Below are 21,011 nucleotides of genomic sequence, written 5' to 3'. Positions count from 1 at the left end.
GAACCTCACACCTTGGAACTGGGAGGCAGACATGCTAAACACCCATACGGCATGCTGCCCAAGTACAATAAAACTGAATAACTGTTTGTGTGCCTGCATCAAAGTGAATTATATAAACGGTACAAAAAGTAGAGCCTGCAGGTAAAAATAGAGTTCGCTTCAGTGTCAAAGTAAGGTGTGAATAATGACAAAAATGCAAAGGCGAGATGCTAAGTCGGCTGTGAAGATTGACAGCTGAAGTGTTTGTGTGCGCGTGTGTGTGTTTCTATGTGTGCGTGTGTGTGTGTGAGGGCGTGGCGTTTAAGGCCGGTGGACCAGACGGGGGATTGGTGCCGTCTGACTGCGGCTTATCACCAGACTGGATGTCACCTGGCGAGATATGAGCTGAGCTAGCTTGTGGTTAAAGCCCCATGGCGGGTTGACAAGTCGACGCTACGCTCGTGACAATCACTCATCGTCGGACGAAGTGACATCATCCTCTGGAAAAGACAGGAAAAAAACATGTAGCATTATCAGAATGCAAGAGAATGTTTTATTTTTACAGACGTAGCCGTGGGTGCCAGGCAGCTAACATTTACGTTTTTACGTTGGCATGCTAACGTGAGTCAACATGGACGTGATGAAAACGTGTTCTTATCTGTGGACATTTTTTATGGCTAGAGGCTACGCTAGAGAGATTAGCTCATATAAAGACCGTTACCTTCATATAACTACGTCATCCTTCGAAAAGGAAATAACTTTGTGGCAGATGGCCGGTGACAATGCTTTTTGTGTTTCGAAGCTAGAAACAGAGAACAACGTATATTCAGACATTCAACCACATCACGGTGTGGATTCCTCTGAATAGAACAGAAAAATGAAAACAAATGAACTATAAGCATGTGGCATTAGCATTTTGTTTAAATTACAAAATTCAGTAACTTTGTTGTGAGAGTATATATAAAAACTTTGGTCACTGCTTGTGTGTAAAATCATGCTGCATGCCATTGGAAATAAAAACACGGGGAACGGGGGCGCATTTACTTAAAAGTGTTTAAGCTTTTCTCATGCGGCGAGTAATACAAACTGTGCCACTTTGTTTTTGCATGCCACGGACTCCTGTCCACTTTGTCAATCAGGCATAATGCACGGTGTCATTGCATCACGCTGTAAAAACACACATTTTCCGTCCTCTCAGCAATCCTTGATTACGTCTCCTCACCCCGTCTAAAAGTTTGGAAAGCCTTTTTTTGGGGTTAGTTTTATCGTATGGGAACAAGTTTTGGACATGAAACAGCTTTCAGGAATAGTTTCTGAAAAGGATGTGGGTTATTTGGAACTTCCACCCAAAAGGACAATGTTGCAAGGTTAGTGATTTTTCTGTCCCCTCCCGCAACCATATTTAAAAAAGCTACTAACAAGTTTAATTACCCTTAAGAAACAGACAACATAAGCAGAATCATTTTCACATTAATTTTTGTATGTCAAGAAAGGATCCCAGTGGAAGTTACTAAGTCAATTGCACTGAACATTGCCAAGACATGGTGCTCATTTATACATAAAGCAGTGATTTATTAACATATGAGAAAATTTTGACCGATGTGCTTCCAAGCTGCAAATATTTTAAAGTGGTTGCTTCGCCTCACTTGTACCGTAGAACTTTACATGTGAAATGACCATGAGACGACAACAACAACAGACATACAGTGTGCACAAGCCAAGCCATACTTTTTGTTGGCTCATTTGATGTTAAATTGTTGAAAATTTAAAATGTAATTTTTTTAAGAATCGTGTTTACATACATGTTTTGACAAAACAAACTAAACTTTGGTGGAATACAGTCAACCCCCGCTACATCACAGTTCAGGTTTCGCTGTCCTGGTATTTTGCGTGTTTTTTGTAAGTGTTATTACAGTTGTTACTTTTTTTATACTGTTTGTACTTTTTTTTTAATCCTGCTTATACAATATTAAAATCAGATATTTTGCGACAAATAAAAACATCTGAGGTTTTATTTTAGGACCATATTGCCCAGCCCTGCAATAAAACTGACTGTTTTCGACGGCTGTTCATTAATCGTCGTCACCATGGATAGTTTCGTCCAGACAGAACTCCCACAATTTCTCCCAGGGGTCCCGGCGGCGTGACATCACACGGCTGCCACGTGGACACAATGAAGACTTTGAGGGTGCGGTGGTCGGCGCAAAACAAGCTTTTGACGCGTACGTCAACACATCGGAATAACGCGCAAAATTTGAGATGAGAGTTAACGTCTGGAAAAAATTAGAGAATTGTTTGACTTTTGGGGGAGGGCGTGCACACACACACACACACACACACACACACACACACACACACACACACACACACACAGAGATGTCAGACAATTTGGAGAGGTATGTAATGACAGCTGAGGGGTTTAAATATTCAAAAGTAAATATAAAGCAGCGCTAACATTTGAAATCTGGCGTCAAAATGGACATTTTTCAAAATTACACTCGTTTCGGTCAGTAATATTGCAACTTTTTCTCAATGTAAAACTGCAACTTTATTCCCAAAATATGAAGATGTTATTTTTTTTGTACTAGAATTGTTATCTAAAAAACATATTAAGTTTCCTTTTAACAAAATATAATAATAGTAATAATAATAATAATGGCGGCACGGTGGCCGACTGGTTAGCACATCTGCTAACTGGGATAGGTTCCAGGACGCCTGCAACCCAAGTGAGGATAAGTGGTACAGAAAATGTATGGATAGATGGATGATAATAATACTACTACTAATAATAATAAGGTGACTGACTGGTGAGCACGTCTGCCTCACAGTTCTGAGGACCCGGGTTCAAATCTGGCCTCGTCTGTGTGGAGCTTGCATGTTCTCCACATGCCTGCTTGAGTTTTCTCCAGGTACTCCGGTTTCCTCCCACATTCCAAAAACATGGTTTTAACATAGGTCAATTGAAGACTCTAAATTGCCCGTAGGTGTGAATGTGAGTGTGAATGGTTGTTTGTTTATATGTGCCCTGCGATTGGGTGGCGACCAATTCAGGGTGTACACCACCTCTCGCCCAAAGTTAGCTGGGATAGGCTCCAGCACGCCCACGCCCCTAGTAAGGATAAGCGGCACAGAAAATGGATGGATCATAATAACAATAATAATGAGTAATATTAGGACTTTTTCATAGAAAATATAACTTAAATCTGGTAATATTGAGTTTGTCAAAAAACAAACAAAAAAGACTTTAGCAAAAGAATATATACTGTGTGACGATCCTGATAATGTCAGACAATTTGGAGGGCTGTGTAGTGACATGAGCTGTTTAAATATTCTGAAAACAAGTAGCATCCTTCACAGCTAGCGCGTATATTTTGTGAACAAGCAGGTGTTTGTGTGCTGAGCCGTCAGCTCTGCCTTATTAAATCGCCGTCCGGTGCAGGCACAAGTGCATATTTATGTGCTGTTAAGCAGAGCCGCTGGATACTTGGCTCGGCCCAGTCAGATGCACTGTCACCCGCAGATAAGCTTTATTACTGCACCGCGCTTGTGTGTGTGTGTCTGTCTGTGTATGTGAGAGAGAGATGCATGCTCCTCCATTATGATGATGTTCTGGCAAGGTAATGTATTCCAGGCTCGCAGTTGTAAATGAGTGGTGTCAAACTGCGGCCCCCATCTCTGCTATCTGTACATCCAAATGAGATGGAAGTGAGGGGGGTGGGATGAGGTTGGGGATGTGGGGGGTATTTTTCCTCAAATTTATTGCCTTTTTGTTCCTCCTTTCGTCCTGGATGAATTAATAATATAAGAGATGTTCCAGGAGTTCCACGTTGATGTGGTCAGGCAAATACAGGGATGAAGGCTTGAAGTCTTCACTTTCCATCTATCGCTATGGATGTTCGCAGTGTAAATCACCGACAAGGGCCTTGATGTTGGCATAGCCTTAGGATCCTACTGCCGAGTACTGTTCAGCACATTTAACCCTTATTATTTTGCAGGGCTTAGGGAGAAAAATAAACTGTTGTTAAAGGAGAAGTTTGCAATTTTGTCATCATCAAATACCTTTTTCCTCATATTTGTTAAATTAGTCAGCATAAACCTAACAGTAGTACATTAGTATGGCCCTAACGTGTACCTCTGATTAGATTTTAAAGAAACCGCAGTGACCGAGGAAGAGCAACTAATCAGAGACAGAAGGCTTGACCGACAACGTGTCAATAATTTGCCTTGCACTCGCGGACAAACTCATAGCCGGTCAACCGCATACCCCCGCAGCCTGGCGTTGACCCATTAGTTTGGGCTTTAGGAGCTTTGCTGAAACTATTGGAATATTCGCCTCTAGAAAATAAAACAAATATATATTTTCATAAAAATATGACTATTTAAAAAAATATATTCGTACAGCTTCAGTCTCGAAAAATAAGATTTTTTTCTTGCAGTACAATCATTTTTGTCTTCTTTTCAGTGTACCCGTAATACTCACTCTCATACCTCTCAAAAACAACTTTAATCACTTAATGTATCACTTTTTCTTAAAAAATAAGACTTGTCATATTATAAAAAATTCTCTCGATCTTAAAATTCTGACTTTATTCTCAAAATGGTACTTTTTTTCGAATAAAATGTGACTTCATGTACGATGACACTTTCAGTCTCAATATGACTCATAATATTAAGAATTTAAAAAAATTCTATGACTTTATTCCTGAAGAAAGGGACATTTTACTACACTGTAGTAATATTGACTTTGTAATCTAAAAAAAATAATAAAACTTTATTCTCATAAGATTACAACTTTATTCTTGAAAAATAATTAAACTTTTTACAAGATTACGACTTGTTGAGACAAAACAATCATTTCAAAAGGAGTAATGGCGGTGGTTCATCATCATAATCCCGTCACTGCCTTTTAATAACAAGCTGTTGAAGGCAGTCATCCAACAGGACCTCTGAGCTGTCTGCGTGTGAGTTGTAAAAAAAAACAAAGATGATAATTTCACGGGCAGACGCTGACAGTAACAAATGTTCTTCATTACATATTTTGCGCCTGACCGGGTAAAATCTCGTGTGTTGTGAGCACGGTGCGGCGGGCGAGAAGGTTAGCGGCTGGCTACCGCCTGAAAGATGCTGACTTTACGATGCGAGTGACAAGGAAGGATTGCCTCGGGCTCATCTTACCCTCATTAGCTGTGAGCAGGAATGCAACTGAGGACGTGAGGTTTTCAAACTTCAGAGATTTTTTGAGGGTGTCAAAGCAACAACCCCAAAGATTCAATAGTTGTTTACAAACATCCTATTTATTTTGGCTTGTTCTGGCTTGATAACCTACTTTGATACACTAGACCTTGTCTGAAACCCTAAACCTTTCTTGAAATGCCAATTTTCAACCCTCACCCTGGTTCATACCTGACTGTAAAAATCCAGTCCTGAATTGAAACGCTACTTTAAAAACACAACCCTGGCTTTGAAACCCTAATCCAGCCTTGAATCCTAGTTGGGAACCCGAACATTGACTGTTTTAAACCCTAACACAGGCTTATTTGAAATCTTAAAAAATGGCTCAAAACCCTACTTTGAACCACAACCCTGACTTGAAACCTCACTTTGAAACGTGACCCTGGCTTGAAACCCCAACTTGAAACCCTAACCCAGGCTTGAAACCCTATTTAGAAACCCTAACCTTGACTTGAAACCACATTTTGAAATGTGACCTTGGCTTGAAACCCTATTTAGAAACCCTAACCCTGACTTGAAGCCACATTTTGAAATGTGACCTTGGCTTGAAACCCCAATTTGAAACCCTAATCCAGGCATGAAAGCCTAGGAGGAAACCCACACACTGACTTGAAACCCTGATCCAGGATTGAAACGCTTTATTTGTAATCCCAAATTGAAATCTTAACCATGGTGCAAAAACTCTACTTTGAAAGCCTAACCCTGTCTTGAAACCATACAATGAAAACCCTAAACCTGAAACCATTGTCAATTGAAGCCCTACTTTGAAATCTAAACCCAGGTTTAAAAATCTAATTACGAACTTAAACCCTGTCTTGAAACCCTACTTTGAAACCAAACACTGACTCTAAATCATACTTTGAAAAGTGACCTTGGCTTCAAACCCTACTTTTAAACCCTAAATGTGACTTGGAACCCAACTTTAAATGTAAACCTGGCCAGAAACCGTAATTTGAAACCCTGACCCAGGCTTGAAACCCCGATACTGACTTGAAAACCTAACTTGCAAGCGTACTCCAGGCTTGAAATCCTTTATTTGAAACCCTAAATTAAAATCTTTACTTAAACCCATACTTTGAAAACCCTATTTTAAACCCTTAATTTGAAACTCTAACATATTTTGGACCCCTAAAGCTGACCGGAAACCTGACTATGAAACCCTAACATTTCCTTTCTTAAAATCCTAATTTGAAACCCTAACCTGGGCGAGAAAACCAAACCCTTATTTGAAAAATGTTCTTGATTTGAAAGCCTACTTTGAAACCCTAAAACTTTCTTGAGACCCTACTTTGAAATCCTAACCCTGTCTTGAAACCCCACTATGAAATCCTGACACGTGTCTTGAAACCATAATTTGAAATCCTAACCCTTTCAAAACCCTAAGCTTGATTTGAACGCCTTCTTTGAAACCCTAACACCAGGCTTAAACACCTCATTTGGAACTCTAACCCTGTCTTGAAACCCTACTATGAAAGGGTCCAATGCACACGACGTTGCTACCAACTTGCTAAGGATGTTACTCTGCTGTTTTTCAGGGTGGTTATAATATATCAGGTGTCGCCCATAAGATCATGACGGAGTCGCTCAGGCCTCCAATCATCCCACTCCTCATTAGTCAAAAGGCTTTGCTCGGCTCCGCTTTCCAACTCAGCCGCTCGTGAGAAGCCCGCCGTCCCGAAAACGCCGCAAATTCCGACATTCCAAGAAGTTTTCGGTCGGGCTGGCGCAAGGCCGTCCTTGTACCGCGTCCAGGAAAGCGGGAGCGTCTGCGGCGTTAAATGGATCTTTTTCCAGCCACTTCAACCGTCCGTTTGTCATTAGCGGCTCGTCTGTCTGCAGAGGTAAGGCAATATCCGCCCGCCGCAGCCTTGTCTCCCGCTGCATCTCAGCTCATACAGCCTTCAGGGAGTTTATTATTATGAAGGGGATGCGTGGGTGGGGCTGCATGGGGCTGGCTTGAACCTCGAACATATGCTTGACACCCTAATTTGAAACCCTAACTCTGGCTTGAAACCCTACTAAGAAACCATAAATCCGGCTTTCGACTCTCCTTTAAAACTGTAATTTCAAACTCTGTGATGAAACCCTAAAACTGGTTTAAAACCCTACTTTGAAACACAAGCCCAAGCTTGAAACCCTAACTCCGGCTTGAAAACATACTTTGATACCCTACAATGGCTTTAGACCCTACTGTAATTTCAAACTATGTAATGAAACCGTAACACTGTCTTAAATCCATACTTCGAAACCCTAACCCAAGCTTGACACTATAATTTGGAACCCTAACTCACACTTGGAACTGTACTTTGAAACCCTAACCTTTAGAACTTACTGTCAAACTCTCATATGAAACCCTCACATGGGCTTGACACCCTAAACTTGGCATTAGCAACCTAACCCTTGTTTGAAACCCTAACCAACGCTTCAAACCTTACTTTGAAACACTAACCCTGGCTTGAAGCCCTAACTCTCTTTTAAAATCCTAACCCTGGCTTTGAACCTACTTTGAAACTGCAATTTGAAACCTCTGACATGAAACCCTAATACTGTCTTGAATCCTAATTTGAAACCATAAACCTGTCTCGAAACCTTTAGCCAGGCTTGAATCCCTACTTTGAAACACTAACCCAGGTTTAAAACCGTAATTTCAAATCATAACCCATGGCTCGAAGTCCCAACCCAGGCTTAAAACCCTAACTTAGACCTAAACACCTAAATTGAAACACATAGCCTGACTTAAATTACGACCTTGAAACCCTAATCCAAAAAAGAACAATGGTGTTTGGTATTTTGTGACTGTTTGCATGAAAATGTTGGTAAAACTGGTACGACTAACCACTGAGGTGTTGGATTAACGCAAGTGCATCCATGTGGTCAAGGTTTGTCTGCAGTGACGTCACCCTCTCACTGAAAACACCTGATTCAACAAATGCTTTGCGGAATCGTCTTCCGAACCCTCCACATCATCCAATGTGTGCTTTGCGATTGACTGCGGTGATTTGATGTGCGCGGCATTCGCTGTCGTCTTTGGAACGCCAGACCTGATGAGTATCTTCAGGAAATGGCGGATGGGACTTCCACATATTGCTTTTTAATGAACACCCCTGCCGACGCTCTAATGTGACGCCTCCACTGCTCATTTGCTGGTCGACGAGATCGTATCCCCCACGAGCATCTCCAGTTTTTGGACTTTCACTTGAAATTGGTCGTGTCAGCCATTTTGCTATCGGCTAAATGATATTTACGTCAGCAAAAGAGTTGGGCTTTTTGGCCTTAAAATAAGAGCTCCAATTTTTTTTTTTTTGTTTAATGCAAAACATTTTCCAATTTGAATCGATTTTTCTCATTTGCATAGAAAAAGCAAATAATGGCGTTATTCAAAACAACTGTTGTTCTTGTTTTTTTTCCACCCTTCGGGGATTTGATTTATTCCTCCTGATACCAAACAAGCTTTCAAAGAGCCCCCACCCCCCCAAACCCTAACTTGCATGAACTTCAACAAAAATAAGAGAAACACAGTTCTCTTTACACATAATGTGAAAATAAATGTTTACCCTTGGAATAAATGTTTCGTCAAAACATGTACTGCATGTAAACAAATGGACGTTTTAAATGTTCAACAATTTAACATAATAAAATGAAACTGGATGGCTCTGTCAGTCTACGAAGAGTTACCTGAAAAGTTGCTAAACATAGCAACAAAGTTGCTAATTTGGCAACAGTGACTATAATATTGTAAACTAGCTTTGTTCACAGCCATGTTGTTAGTGACAGCAGTGCACATCAGTAAAAAAAATATATAAATAAATTTAAAAAATCATCCTAACAAACTAAATTGACTTCAAATTGACATTTAAAAAAATTATTGGACAACTTAATTTCAGTGAATAATACATTATGAACAATGCACAGTATAAGCGTATCGAACGACGCATTTCCTGTTTCGACCCGTGTGAGGTGACCAAAATATTAGAAAGGGCTCTCAAGAGTTTGTAGTGAATTTCCTAATCTAAGCAGGCAACGAGCATAAATATGTTACCATTTGTTCATAAAATAGACATAAAAAACATAAAATAGTGTTTGTTGTGTTTGTGTCTCAAAATGGAAGTCACGTGTCGTCTGTGACGAGCCACGTGACCTCTGTGAGGGAATGCTGGCTGATCGAGCACTGACAAAAAAGACCCCGTGTGTGATTTGTTAAGCTACGGTGGGGCAAGGGGCACGCTGGTGCATTGTTCCCCAACCCACAACACGGCGGCACATCTGTCCCGCCGTGTCGAGGTCTCCGTCCACTTTTCCGACGTGCCGCCCCTCACATTCTCATGCTAAATCGCCGACAGGCAGGGTAGCAGATGTGAAACATTTGGTTCCGTTCTTGTCTGCTTGTAAAGGAATAATAGGGCCCGTTATCGCCATTTTGTTCTTCTATTTGTCATAAAGAAAGAGTTCATGGAGGTGGAGGAAAACTTCCCCGGTGGCATCCGTGCGGCTGGGAGAGGCACAGAAGACGTATTTAAAAAAAACTTGCATCCTTGTTTGGTTATTAGCGATTTGTGTCACATGTATGTGTGTATTGCTAATTTTGAGCACACGTGTGCATTATCAGATGTCGTGAGTGGCCCTTTATTTCATCACTAGGCTTTCAGTGGTGTCCTACTCCTGACACTAACAACATTAAAGAAAGTATAACAAAATATACAGCGCAAACGCCATGAGATTTGTTCTTATCGCAATTCTACAATGCTCATACATGACTAAAATGTCACACAGTGGAGCATAGACCTCCCCCAAGGCCACATTGTTAGCAACAGTAGAGGCAATTTGACAACAATGAACCCCCACCTAATCGTGATTCATCATTCGTGAACTCACCAAGTAGCCAGTGTAGGTCCCCACAGGCAAGCGAGGCTCCTTGTGAGGTTGAAGCTGGAGAAAGCAGGGTGGGAATCCTCTCAAGATGATGCAGATAAAGGTCCGGATCACTACTGGTTGTGGCGGACGTTACCAGCAGATTAGCTGGTAACGGCTAGCTGCTCAAGGGTAAGCGCCCAACTAAAGAAGAGTTGTTTACGATCAGCAGCAGCGCTGACTTGCAAAGCGCCATGTTTGCCGCATAGACCTTGTGACTTACCAGCTGTGGAAGATGCTAACATGTTCTTCCTTGAGCTATTGCAGCGATGCATCAAATGTAAGTAAAAATGTGATTATAGAAATTGCCAAAAGCAACTATAATGTAATACACATTCTCCACCAGTAATAAAACAAATTCCAATTACATACATTTTGTAATAAATTTACACAATGTTGTTATATGTAATTCTTTACTCCCAACAACAATCGCGGGTGTGCTGTAGCCTATCCCAACTGACTTTGGGCGAGAGGCAGGGTACACCCTGGACTGGTCGCCAGCCAATCGCAGGGTACATATAGGCAAACAACCATTCACACACACATTCGCACCTACGGACAATCGAGATTAAATTTACCATGCATGTTTTTCGAATGTGGGAAAAAACCAGAGTCCCACGCAGGCGCGGGGGGAACATGCAAACTCCACACAGGAAGGCCGGAGCCCGGATTAGAACCCACGACCTCTGAACTACGAGGCAGATGTGTAATTGTAAAAGTAATTGAAAGCAATCAAGTTACGTGACTAATATTATGGTACTTGGATTACATTAGTGACTGCATTTTTGAACAGGTAACTAAGTATACATACGGAATACATTTTTAAAGTAACCCTCCCGTTAAATAAATGATTTTATATTAAATTGCTATTTGCTACCCATAACGCCTGGATTAAAAACTAAATTTCATTTGCGCATTGCCGAGATCATCAGAAATTCCCCCACCTACCTAAAATATGATTGGCCGCTGTCCCGCTCCTACCTTTTTTCTGATTGGTCGGCGAGGGTGCCCGTCAACCACACTGACAGGCGAGAAGTTTACAACTGTACACACGTGCGGCGCCCGAGTCAGAGATTGAGAAGATCCAAAAGTCACCTGTCATCTTTAAAAACAGAAACAAGCTATAGAAACAAGCTCCACGCTTATTTCCTGTTCCGATTATTTTCCGGATTCGAACGCACCTTCGCGCAGCAGGTATTTTTTTTCTGGGTGTGGATGAACTCGTCGATGTCTGCATGGCAACGAGACGACTCGGTGATGCGCGCCTAGCATGGCGGTGGCCCCCGCAGCGACCACACAGGGATGGCGCTCGCCGGTGAACCGGACGCCCCAGTCCCGAAGAGCAGCGCTCATGCTGGCCTCGCTGCTCACCTCTCTCCTCCTGCTGCTTCACTGCCTGGCGTCCCCGCCGCGATCCACCTCCCGCCGGGCAGCAGCGGACGAGCACGAGTTCGACTCCCGGAGGAGGCTCGAGTGGACCGGCGTCGGGGAAGCGGCGGGCTACCCGGCCTCCAGGCGTTCGTCGCGGGTGCTCGCGGACCAGCTGGAAGCACCGGAGAAGAGGGCGGAGGCTGCCGGCATCCTACTGGCGCCGGAGCTGGCGGTGGCCGACCGGAGGGTGTCACCGAGGCTCGCAGGTAGACTCAGCCCGCTCGGGGAGGGCGTCAAGAAACTGCCTCAGGCGCTCATCGTCGGTGTGAAGAAGGGAGGCACCCGTGCGCTGCTGGAGTTTCTCCGGGTCCATCCGGACATCAGGGCCGTGGGGGCAGAACCGCACTTCTTTGACCGCAACTACCACAACGGCCTGGAGTGGTACAGGTAAATATTCCACCACGTTACCCTCCTTAAATGTAATATGGAAAGTAGTTTTTTTGGTCCAAAATATGCTTTTCATGACAAGCTGACGTCAATATGCAAATTTAGAGACTTTAAGTGTTGTTGTTTTTTTTTTTTTTTACACATCAGACCATATGTACTTAATGTTATAAGAAAACTTACTCATGCTTGGATTTGAATGATATTTTAAATTGAATGGATAAAATTCGTATGGAAATGATTTTTTGGGGTCAAAAACATGCTTTGCATGACACCTGACGTTTATATGCTAATTTTGATACTTTTTAAAAGGTGTTGCTGATTTTCATTTATTTAAACACTTCAAAATGTCTTTTTGCTTGATTTCGAATAATTTTATTTGAAGCCGCCATCGTAACAAGTCTTTCTCTTTGCGTATATTTCATTAGACTGCCAATTTAAGACTTAAATACAACTTTCTTTTTGTGAAGCTATTTTTTTGCACAGTATAGCCCTGTAATATTTGAATTTTATGTGAGACAACAATATATTTCATGAGCGGATAACTTTTTACAGGGGATTGAGAGTGTGTTTGACAGTAAAACACAATCTGTCACTTTTTGTTATATGACTGGGGCAATCCTACGGCTAAAAAAATCTAAATAATATTTCTAATTTTCAGATCAGTTTATTTTCGCTGAAAATTATAATTTTAAATATTCACGATAATTACACACAAATATTACGGGTAAGTGCAAAGCAGACACTTGCATGTGATATTTTTTTTATATTTAAGTAAGTCACACCACTGCATGTTACAGAAGACGATTGAGTGAAACAATAAAATGCAAATTAAAAATAGTAAAAACAAATGTTATTTTCTAAAAAGAAATAAAAAGAACCTGCTGTTGATTATTTTTTTATTTTAATAAAATTAAAAACAAGACGTCTTATTTTCTAAAGAAAAACACACAGAGTTGAAAAGAACCTACAATATAAATTATTAATATTCTTCGGTTATTTTATAAAATGGATTTCAAAACAAGATTGCTTATTTTGTTTAAAAACAAAAACAACAACACTTTTTAAGTCTAAATTATTTTTCTTAAAAAAAAAAACCCACCACCACCACTTATTTCATCAAAATTCTTTTTTTTAACGGTTATTTAATATAAATTAATAAGTGGTACGGAAAATGAATGAATGAATAAATTCAAAATAAGATGGCTTATTTTCTAAAACAACAACATACAATCAAAAAGAAATTAAGTATAAATTATCTTATTTATTTATACATATATATTTTAAAATAAAATAGATGTTTTGTCTTATTTATTCAAATGAAATTAAAAACCAGACAGCCCAACTCTGTGGTCCCAAGTTGTTCCAGCAACAGGGACTCCCCCAAATAAAAGCCTCTCCATGGTAAAATTCCACGTTTGTGATTAATTTTGTCTGTCACGGCGAGCGTTGTGGGTTCACGTTTCTGTAGCCTGGTGGGGGAATAATGGTAGAACGCCACCCCATGCTCCCCCACTCCCATTAACTCTACTGTGTGTCTAATGGGGCCGTTCTATATAGAAGGATTAGGGGCCAGAATGAAAGGTTACCTGAGTGTCTCAGGAGGAATAATTCACCTTTTGCGCCGAGCTAACTGCCATTAGTGGGCCCGAACCACCAAACTTTTCCTCTCCACAGTCCACGCACACGCAAGCAGTCCGGCGCCACACACACACACACACACACACACACACACACACACAAACCTCCTTCTTTGTTCCTTCATGAGAGTGAACATTCTCTTTTTGCCATCACTCTTTCTCACCCTTCTGTTTACCTATTCATCCATTGTGAGATTGCAGGGAGGAGGGGGCGGGGGTTATATCCATGAGGGTCCCATCTATCCCGAGACGTTGCCAAGATTCCCCGGAATTTTGGACCGTGCCTCCAAGGACGGCCCGCTGAGCCCCCCCCCCACCCTCCGCCCCCTCCTCTGCCGCCTCCTCCTTTTTCATGCTGCCCATTTAGAAGAGGAGCAGCCTTGAATGGCAAAGAGGAATAAATAAGTGTTAAAACAAGCAGGCCCGCTCAGCAGGAGTTCATGTGCTGGAGTGCTCTCCTTTGATTGTGCCCCCCCCCCCACCGGCCCCTCCGCCCGCTTTAGATGGGAAGTGGTTGTCTCGGGGTCACCGAGAGGCATGTAGAGGCTTGTGGTTAAAGCCGGGAGTTTTTCCGCCTATTTACCCAGGTCGCTTTTCGGTGCGAATGGCACCGACACGGAAAGAGGGTCCGAAGTCGACCTGACAATTTGCATTTGGAGGTCGTATCCAAAAATCCCTTTCGCCCAGAGTTTGAGCAGAATTGGCACAACAGAGGCCTGACATTCATTCGCCTGCGTCTTTCACACAGCGAAGCGGCGTCCCACCATCAGATAAGTACTTGCACGAATAGTTGCCGCGCAAATGCTTTCAACACAACAGAGCAGTAGAAGTGAGTGTCAGGTGTTAACTTCACACCCCAGTCCCAGTTTTCCACTATTCCCTTTCACACAGCTGCTGTTGTGTTTTCATGATTACTTTCAACTTCAACAAAATAGGAAGGGAGAAGCAAGTATTGGGTGTTAAACATCCCCATACGCTACGGTATTTCCTTTCACACAGCCGCCACCCCTTCTCTGATTGTACCTCGGAAGCCGATCTGTGAAAAAGTGAAAGGTGCTAAAAGAAAACTGAGGTGGCATGGCAGCTGTGTGAAAGGGAAGAGCAGAAAGCTGCAAACTGGGGTGTGAAGTCGAACCCCCGACACTCATTTCTCTTGCCTTGTTGTGTTGAAGCTAATTGTCAAAGCGCAACAGCCCTGGATTTGTCGCCAATTTGCCGGCTTTAGAGTATCAAATGCGGGACAACGGCTGCGTGAAGGGGAACAGCGAAAATCCGCGACTGTGGTGTGAAGTCTAACGCCCGACACTCCTGTTTCTCGCCCTGTTGTGTTGAAAGCAATTGTCAAAGCGCAACAGCCAGGGATTTTAAAGTCAACTCGCCAATTTGCCAACTTTGGAAGTAGTATCTGAGATGGGATGGTGGATGTGTGGAATGGAATAGTGGAAAGTCTGAACTGAGGGGTGTGAAGTTTGACACCAGACACTTGCTTTTCTCATCCTGTTTTATCCCCGATTGTGGGATGCCGTCAATATCGGACGCTGGGTTCTGTGTGACAAATAAATGCCACCTGTGTCTCTGATGCTGGCAAACTATGTGTGAAAGCAGGGAAATGTGAAACTTGCTGAAATCAACCATCAACAGCCCCATTTCACGCTGTAAGAATTACATGTTGACTAGAAAACAAGTCTGACATCTGATTGGTCTTAATTTGAATCTTCATATCCAAAAGTTATGTAATCCGTCTTCTGCATGCGAGAGGCGCGCATCCCTAGCAGGATCTTTGTTTATCGCCGGGGCCAGGACGCGTCGTTGGCGCCAATCCCTCCCCAATGGGAACCCGCCGACCATATTTTAACGCCTCCTAAGCTCTTAATGGGACGTGGCAGCTCCAACAGGCCTCCTTCTCCGGCGTTCTCCCCTCCTCACACCCCCGCCTCGCACTTGTCCCGCTTGTGGGAATTTCCACCCGGCGCCCCCAAACAGACGCTCACACGCCCAAAAGCAATGATGCAAAATGCTGTCATTAGTCATAAAAGTTGACTTTTTCCACTACATGCCGCCTCACTGCTAGCTTTGCTCTTATGTTACACGGTGACCAGACGTCCACTTTTTGAGACCTACAAACAAAAGGGGGTCAGAACAAGTAAAAATCATCCGGGTTAATGATCTCAATCAGCTCAATGAAAAAGAATAGATAACAAACATATGCGCTAGGAGTTTAAACACGTTCTCATTAAGTTCAGTCTTACTCATTACTGTAACTGTATTATATATATATATATATATATATATATATATATATATATATATAAAGGGAAATTAAATTTAAAAAGTCGCAAATTCCTCCATGTTGTGATTTTATTTATATTTTATTTATAATTATTACTTTTCTAAAACAAAAACAAAAAAAATGCTATTACAAGACCCGCATTCATCCATGGCATGACTGTAATTATATAGACAGTGTTCCCTTGCTATATCGTGGTTTACCTATTCATATTCATATTTTGAGAATATGTTTACATTTTTTGGGAGTGGTAAAATAAACACTTCCTAGCAAAAAATATTAAAACTTAAAAAAAAGAAAGAAAATATTACAACACATATTACAAGGAAGTAAAATGTACATAGTGTACAGTACTACTGTGCATTACTGTATGTTTAAGGGTTTAAAAGGTGTTTAAGAGTATAGAGAGTGTTTAGAATATGGCAGAGATCAGTAAGAGTGTGGGGAAGATTAATAAGAGTGAGAGGGGAGGTTCATACAGCTTTAAAATATGAATAAAACATTTTTTTAAATGTGGTCGCTACTTCGATTTCACCTATTGCGGGGTTGGTTAGTGTATAAATATATTCATATTTAATTAAAAAGTGTGACTGTAGTTTTTGAAAAATACATTGAAATTCTTGAATTAAACATTAAGTCCTCTGATGTGTGACTTTTAATGTAATTTTTAATTTAAACAAATATTTTCAAATATTGTGTATTTATTTTGAACTTACATAAATCGGAATAAATCATTTATTTCTCCATGATGTGATTGTAATTTGTTTTCTATTTTCTTTTAATAAATTAATTTCAATTAATAAATTAAGGACTTTAAACACATTTGCTGTTAAGTTTTAATGTAATTTTATTTAGTTAATACGTTTCCCACTTTAATACAGTCCCACTTTTCTCTAAGGTGTGACTGTATTTGTAATTCTATATAGTTTTAATAATAAAAAGAAATACAAATTCAATTTACAACTCCCATTTGCTCCAAGGTGTGACTGTATAGTATTTTTCTGTTTTCTTTTTCTTTTAAACTACCATAATTTGCTCGAATTTCAGGCACTGCTTGTGTAAATCACTGAACAGCCTGATGCCAATCATTTTAACAGCACCACTGATCTCCAAAGGGAAGTCTGTCAAAAAGGGAACGCACCTCCTCAAATTGTACAATAAATTATATTAATTACATGAGTCATTTTCTTTGCTATTTAGTAATATATATATATATATATATATATATAGTCCATCAAAAGTATAGCAACAACTCACATCATTTCTAGCTATAAGTGTTTCCACACGTGATCAGGATGGAGAAAAAAAAACAAAAAACAACCTCCTCCCTGATCTGTCTGCCACAGTTCATCTATGTTCTCCTCTGGTTGTCGTCCACCAACGGAGGTAATGTGCTGCTCTCATTAACATGCAAATCCTCATCTAAGGAGAACAGGATAATAATGGCATTGGGGGGGGGGGTAAGAAAGGCTGTGTAGCACCACGACTCACTTGGAAAGCAATCTCCCTCCAGTCTAACACGCACTTACTGTAACAATTACCAGCGCACAGGTTGAGATTAATCGAATTACCGGGCGGCTTCCCTGCACTCGGACGCCGGCGCATCAATCACGCCGCCGAACGCCGTGTGGACCCTTCATCACCGTCCTCGCGAGACGCCAGGCCGAGCTGTCGCCCTCCATCTATCAATAAAGCGGTCCGGGGTGGCAAACTCATTTTCTAGCACATTCTCGCTTTAATCAAACCGGCTGGCGTGTGCGGCAGAAGCTGTCAGCCATCTTTCCCACAAATGAGAGGCATGAAGGAGAAGATGGAAAGTAGAAAAGGCCAAGACTGTGGAAGCCACTGCAGACGCAGAAAATGAGAGATTAAGGGCGATGAAAACCTGCACATTTTTTTTTTAATACCATGCAACATTTACAACAGTTGGATTAATACACGAAGAAACAATTATTCATGATAACTTCCAGTTTGCACAATAGAAATAAACAAAGACTAGAAATAATCCAGTCCCAAAAGTCCACTGCACGCTCGCTTTGTCAAGGGCACGCAATGTCCAAGTCATGGTTAATACAATTGCTCCTCTTGCCAATTATTATTGAGCCACCTTGAACAATAGAAATCAACAGAAGTAGAAAAACAATCCACAGTCACAAAATAGTCCATACCAAGCTCAGTCACGTTTACGCATCAAAAAAGGCAATGAAGATATTTGCAATCTGCCTGTTTATATATACATATATATATATATATATATATATATATATATATATACACACATTTTCTGAGCCGCTTCTCCTCACTAGGGTCGCAGGCGTACTGGAGCCTATCCCAGCGATCAACGGGCAGGAGGCGGGGTACACCCTGAACTGGTCGCCATCCAATCGCAGGGCACATAGAAACAAACAACCATTAGCACTCACATTCACACCTACGGGCAATTTAGTCTTCAATCAACCTACCACGCATGTCTTTGGGATGTGGGAAGAAACCGGAGTGCCCGGAGAAAACCCACGCAGGCACGGGGAGAACATGCAAACTCCTCACAGGCGGGGCCGGGGATTGAACCCCGGTCCTCAGAAATGTGAGGCAGACGCTCAAACCAGTCACCCACCGTGCCGCCTCCACAGGGTAAAAAAAGTCCATGGCACGTGTGTTCACATGCACACAATGTACATTTCATGATTAATGCAATTGCTCCTCTTGCCAGACAATGATAACCACCACCTTGCACAATAGAAATACACAACTAGAAATAATTCACATAGTAAAAAAGTCCACAGCATGCTCAACCACACCACACAATGCACGTCATAATGTGACTGCTCTTCTCACCAGTTATTAATGATAGCCACCTTGACCAATAGAAATAAACAGAATAACTTGAAATAATCCACAGAGCCACAAAACAGACCAAGTCACACTCGGTCACAGTCACATAATGTAAATGTCATGATTAATGCAATTACTCTTCTCTACAATTATTAATGGTAGCCACCTTGCACAATAGAAATCAACAAAACAACCAAAAATTGTCCAGTCAAAAAAAGTCCATAGCACACTCAATGTAAAATCCAATTGCTTCTCTTACCAGTTATTCATGGTTACCAACACCTTGCACAATAGAAATAAACAGAACAAGTAATACACCCAGGCACAATAATATCCCTCGAGTGTACGTGCAATGTACGTGTCATTTCTTTATTATCTAGTCATTAATGACACACCTTCACCTTGTACAATAGAAACCAACATCTTTTTATTGCCTTCATGTACTGTTCGAACAGTAAGACAGACAGAGGTTGGGCACTCAAACAGAGGTTTGCGCCTGAGGCTCCTGCCGTCTGGCTTGTTCTCCGTCCGTGACTCTGCCAGGGCGATTGGCGCCGAGCCGTCCTATCACCACACAAGCGGCTGCAGATAGCAAAATGCGGCGAGAGTGCCAGCGAGAGTGCCTTAGAGCACAGTCGCTATGGAAGCGCCTAGAAAAACTTCCTTGAACAATCTTTGCCTGCCAGGAACAACACTTTTTTTTTTTTTTTTTTTTTTTTAAAGCAAATGTTTGAGTTGGAAAATGGAAGACGCTTGAAGAGCGAGCCTCATTCTTTTTGTCGCTTCTCAGGTTTTTCCACAAAGAATATTTTTTACGTAAAAAAAATATATATATATATACTGTATTGTGAATATTACAAGATCTATTTTTTTAATCCAATGAAGAAACTTCATTGGATAAACAAAAAAAATGGCTATACAAGATCGGACACATTTTTTTTAAAGTAACAAAAATAAAACAAATGTTACAAGAGATCACAAATTACTTTATTTAAAATATGTTGAGTGTTAACACAATTAAAAAATACATTTCATCTTTTCAAATTTAAAAAGTGAAAGATTTTTTTATTATTATGAAATAAATCAATCAATAAAATTGCATGGAATATGTAAACATCTCCTGATTATCTAAATTAGGCCAAAAATTGTACGAATAAATGCAAACAAATGGAATGTGATTAGATAAACTATTTTTAATTTTAATATATTTAAAATGTGGACTCATACAAAACCAGTCAGCCACCATGACACCTATTTTAAAACATGGAAAAATAAATTAAAAAAAGGGGAAAATTTAATTGTTTTAAATTTTTTTTTTTTTACAATTAAAAACAGTGTACACACCTTTATTTAATTAATGTTGACTGTTAAAAGATATGACACAACACTTTAAATTAAAAAAAATTAAAAATAGTATTAAAAAAGACAAACTACAAATGTAATTGAAATTAAAATGTAAATAGGTGGAATGTTAGAAGGTATAACACTATTCTTATTTAAAAAATACAAATAGTGGAATGTTACATGATATCATACTATGTTTAATTCTTTTTAAAAAATGTACAAAACTATGCTACAAAATTTCACAATATATAGTGTGTATAATTGTTTGTAATAAAAAATGGATGTTGCAAGAGCCGCGACCCTAGTGAGGATAAGCGGTATGGAAAATGAATGAATGAATGCTACTAGTTTAGAATTTTTTTTAAACAAGTGGAATGCTATAAAGTTATTAGAACATTTTTACCATTTAAAACAAAAAATAAAGGAATTTAAAATATATCACAATAATAGCTCTTCGCTTTGTCACCGATAACACATAGCTGAGATGTAGACTGTTTTTAACTGAAATTACTTATGACAAATATTTAACTGCGTAGTTAGCGTAGCACCACCACCTTGTAAAGGTGGCATTTCCCCCATCATGGACGATAAGATCGATCGAAGCAATCCGAGTGCATCCCCGTGTATTTCAAGTGACAATAAAAAGTGACCTCCGAGCACTCCTTTGGAAATATGAATCCGAAAATAAAAGCTGGGTTAACATATAGGCTAATACCTCATAAAAGGCGCGACAGCTGCTAAGCGGACCGGAGATATGATGGGAGGGCGGTGGGTTGGGGGGTCCTCACAGGTTGCCGACTTTGTGTACACACAAACCCCGAAAGTGAACAAACAACGGAATCCTTGAAACAATGTAACATGAGGAGGAACCCTTCAGAGCCATCTGTCTGAGCTCCCAGGGTGGCACGTTCGGTGGACCCCCGTCGGAAACCATCGATTGAGTAGCCACTTAGCAGAAGGCTAGCTCACTCGCA

At 40.8% G+C, this 21,011-nt stretch overlaps 1 protein-coding gene across 1 annotated transcript in view; it reads left to right on the top strand.

The window, feature by feature from the left end:
• Window positions 1-11,178: 11,178 nt before the first annotated feature.
• Window positions 11,179-21,011, top strand: part of LOC133469555 (heparan sulfate glucosamine 3-O-sulfotransferase 3A1-like) — a 34,816-nt gene continuing 24,983 nt past the window's right edge. The window contains exon 1 of the mRNA XM_061756765.1: window positions 11,179-11,937. Coding sequence (XP_061612749.1) covers window positions 11,390-11,937 — 548 coding nt within the window. The 5' untranslated portion in view covers window positions 11,179-11,389. The remainder of the gene's footprint in view (window positions 11,938-21,011) is intronic.

This window comes from Phyllopteryx taeniolatus, chromosome 19 (genome assembly GCF_024500385.1).
Source record: "Phyllopteryx taeniolatus isolate TA_2022b chromosome 19, UOR_Ptae_1.2, whole genome shotgun sequence".
In the NCBI taxonomy this organism is placed as follows: domain Eukaryota; kingdom Metazoa; phylum Chordata; class Actinopteri; order Syngnathiformes; family Syngnathidae; genus Phyllopteryx; species Phyllopteryx taeniolatus.
This window is presented reverse-complemented; position numbering and strand designations above follow the sequence as displayed.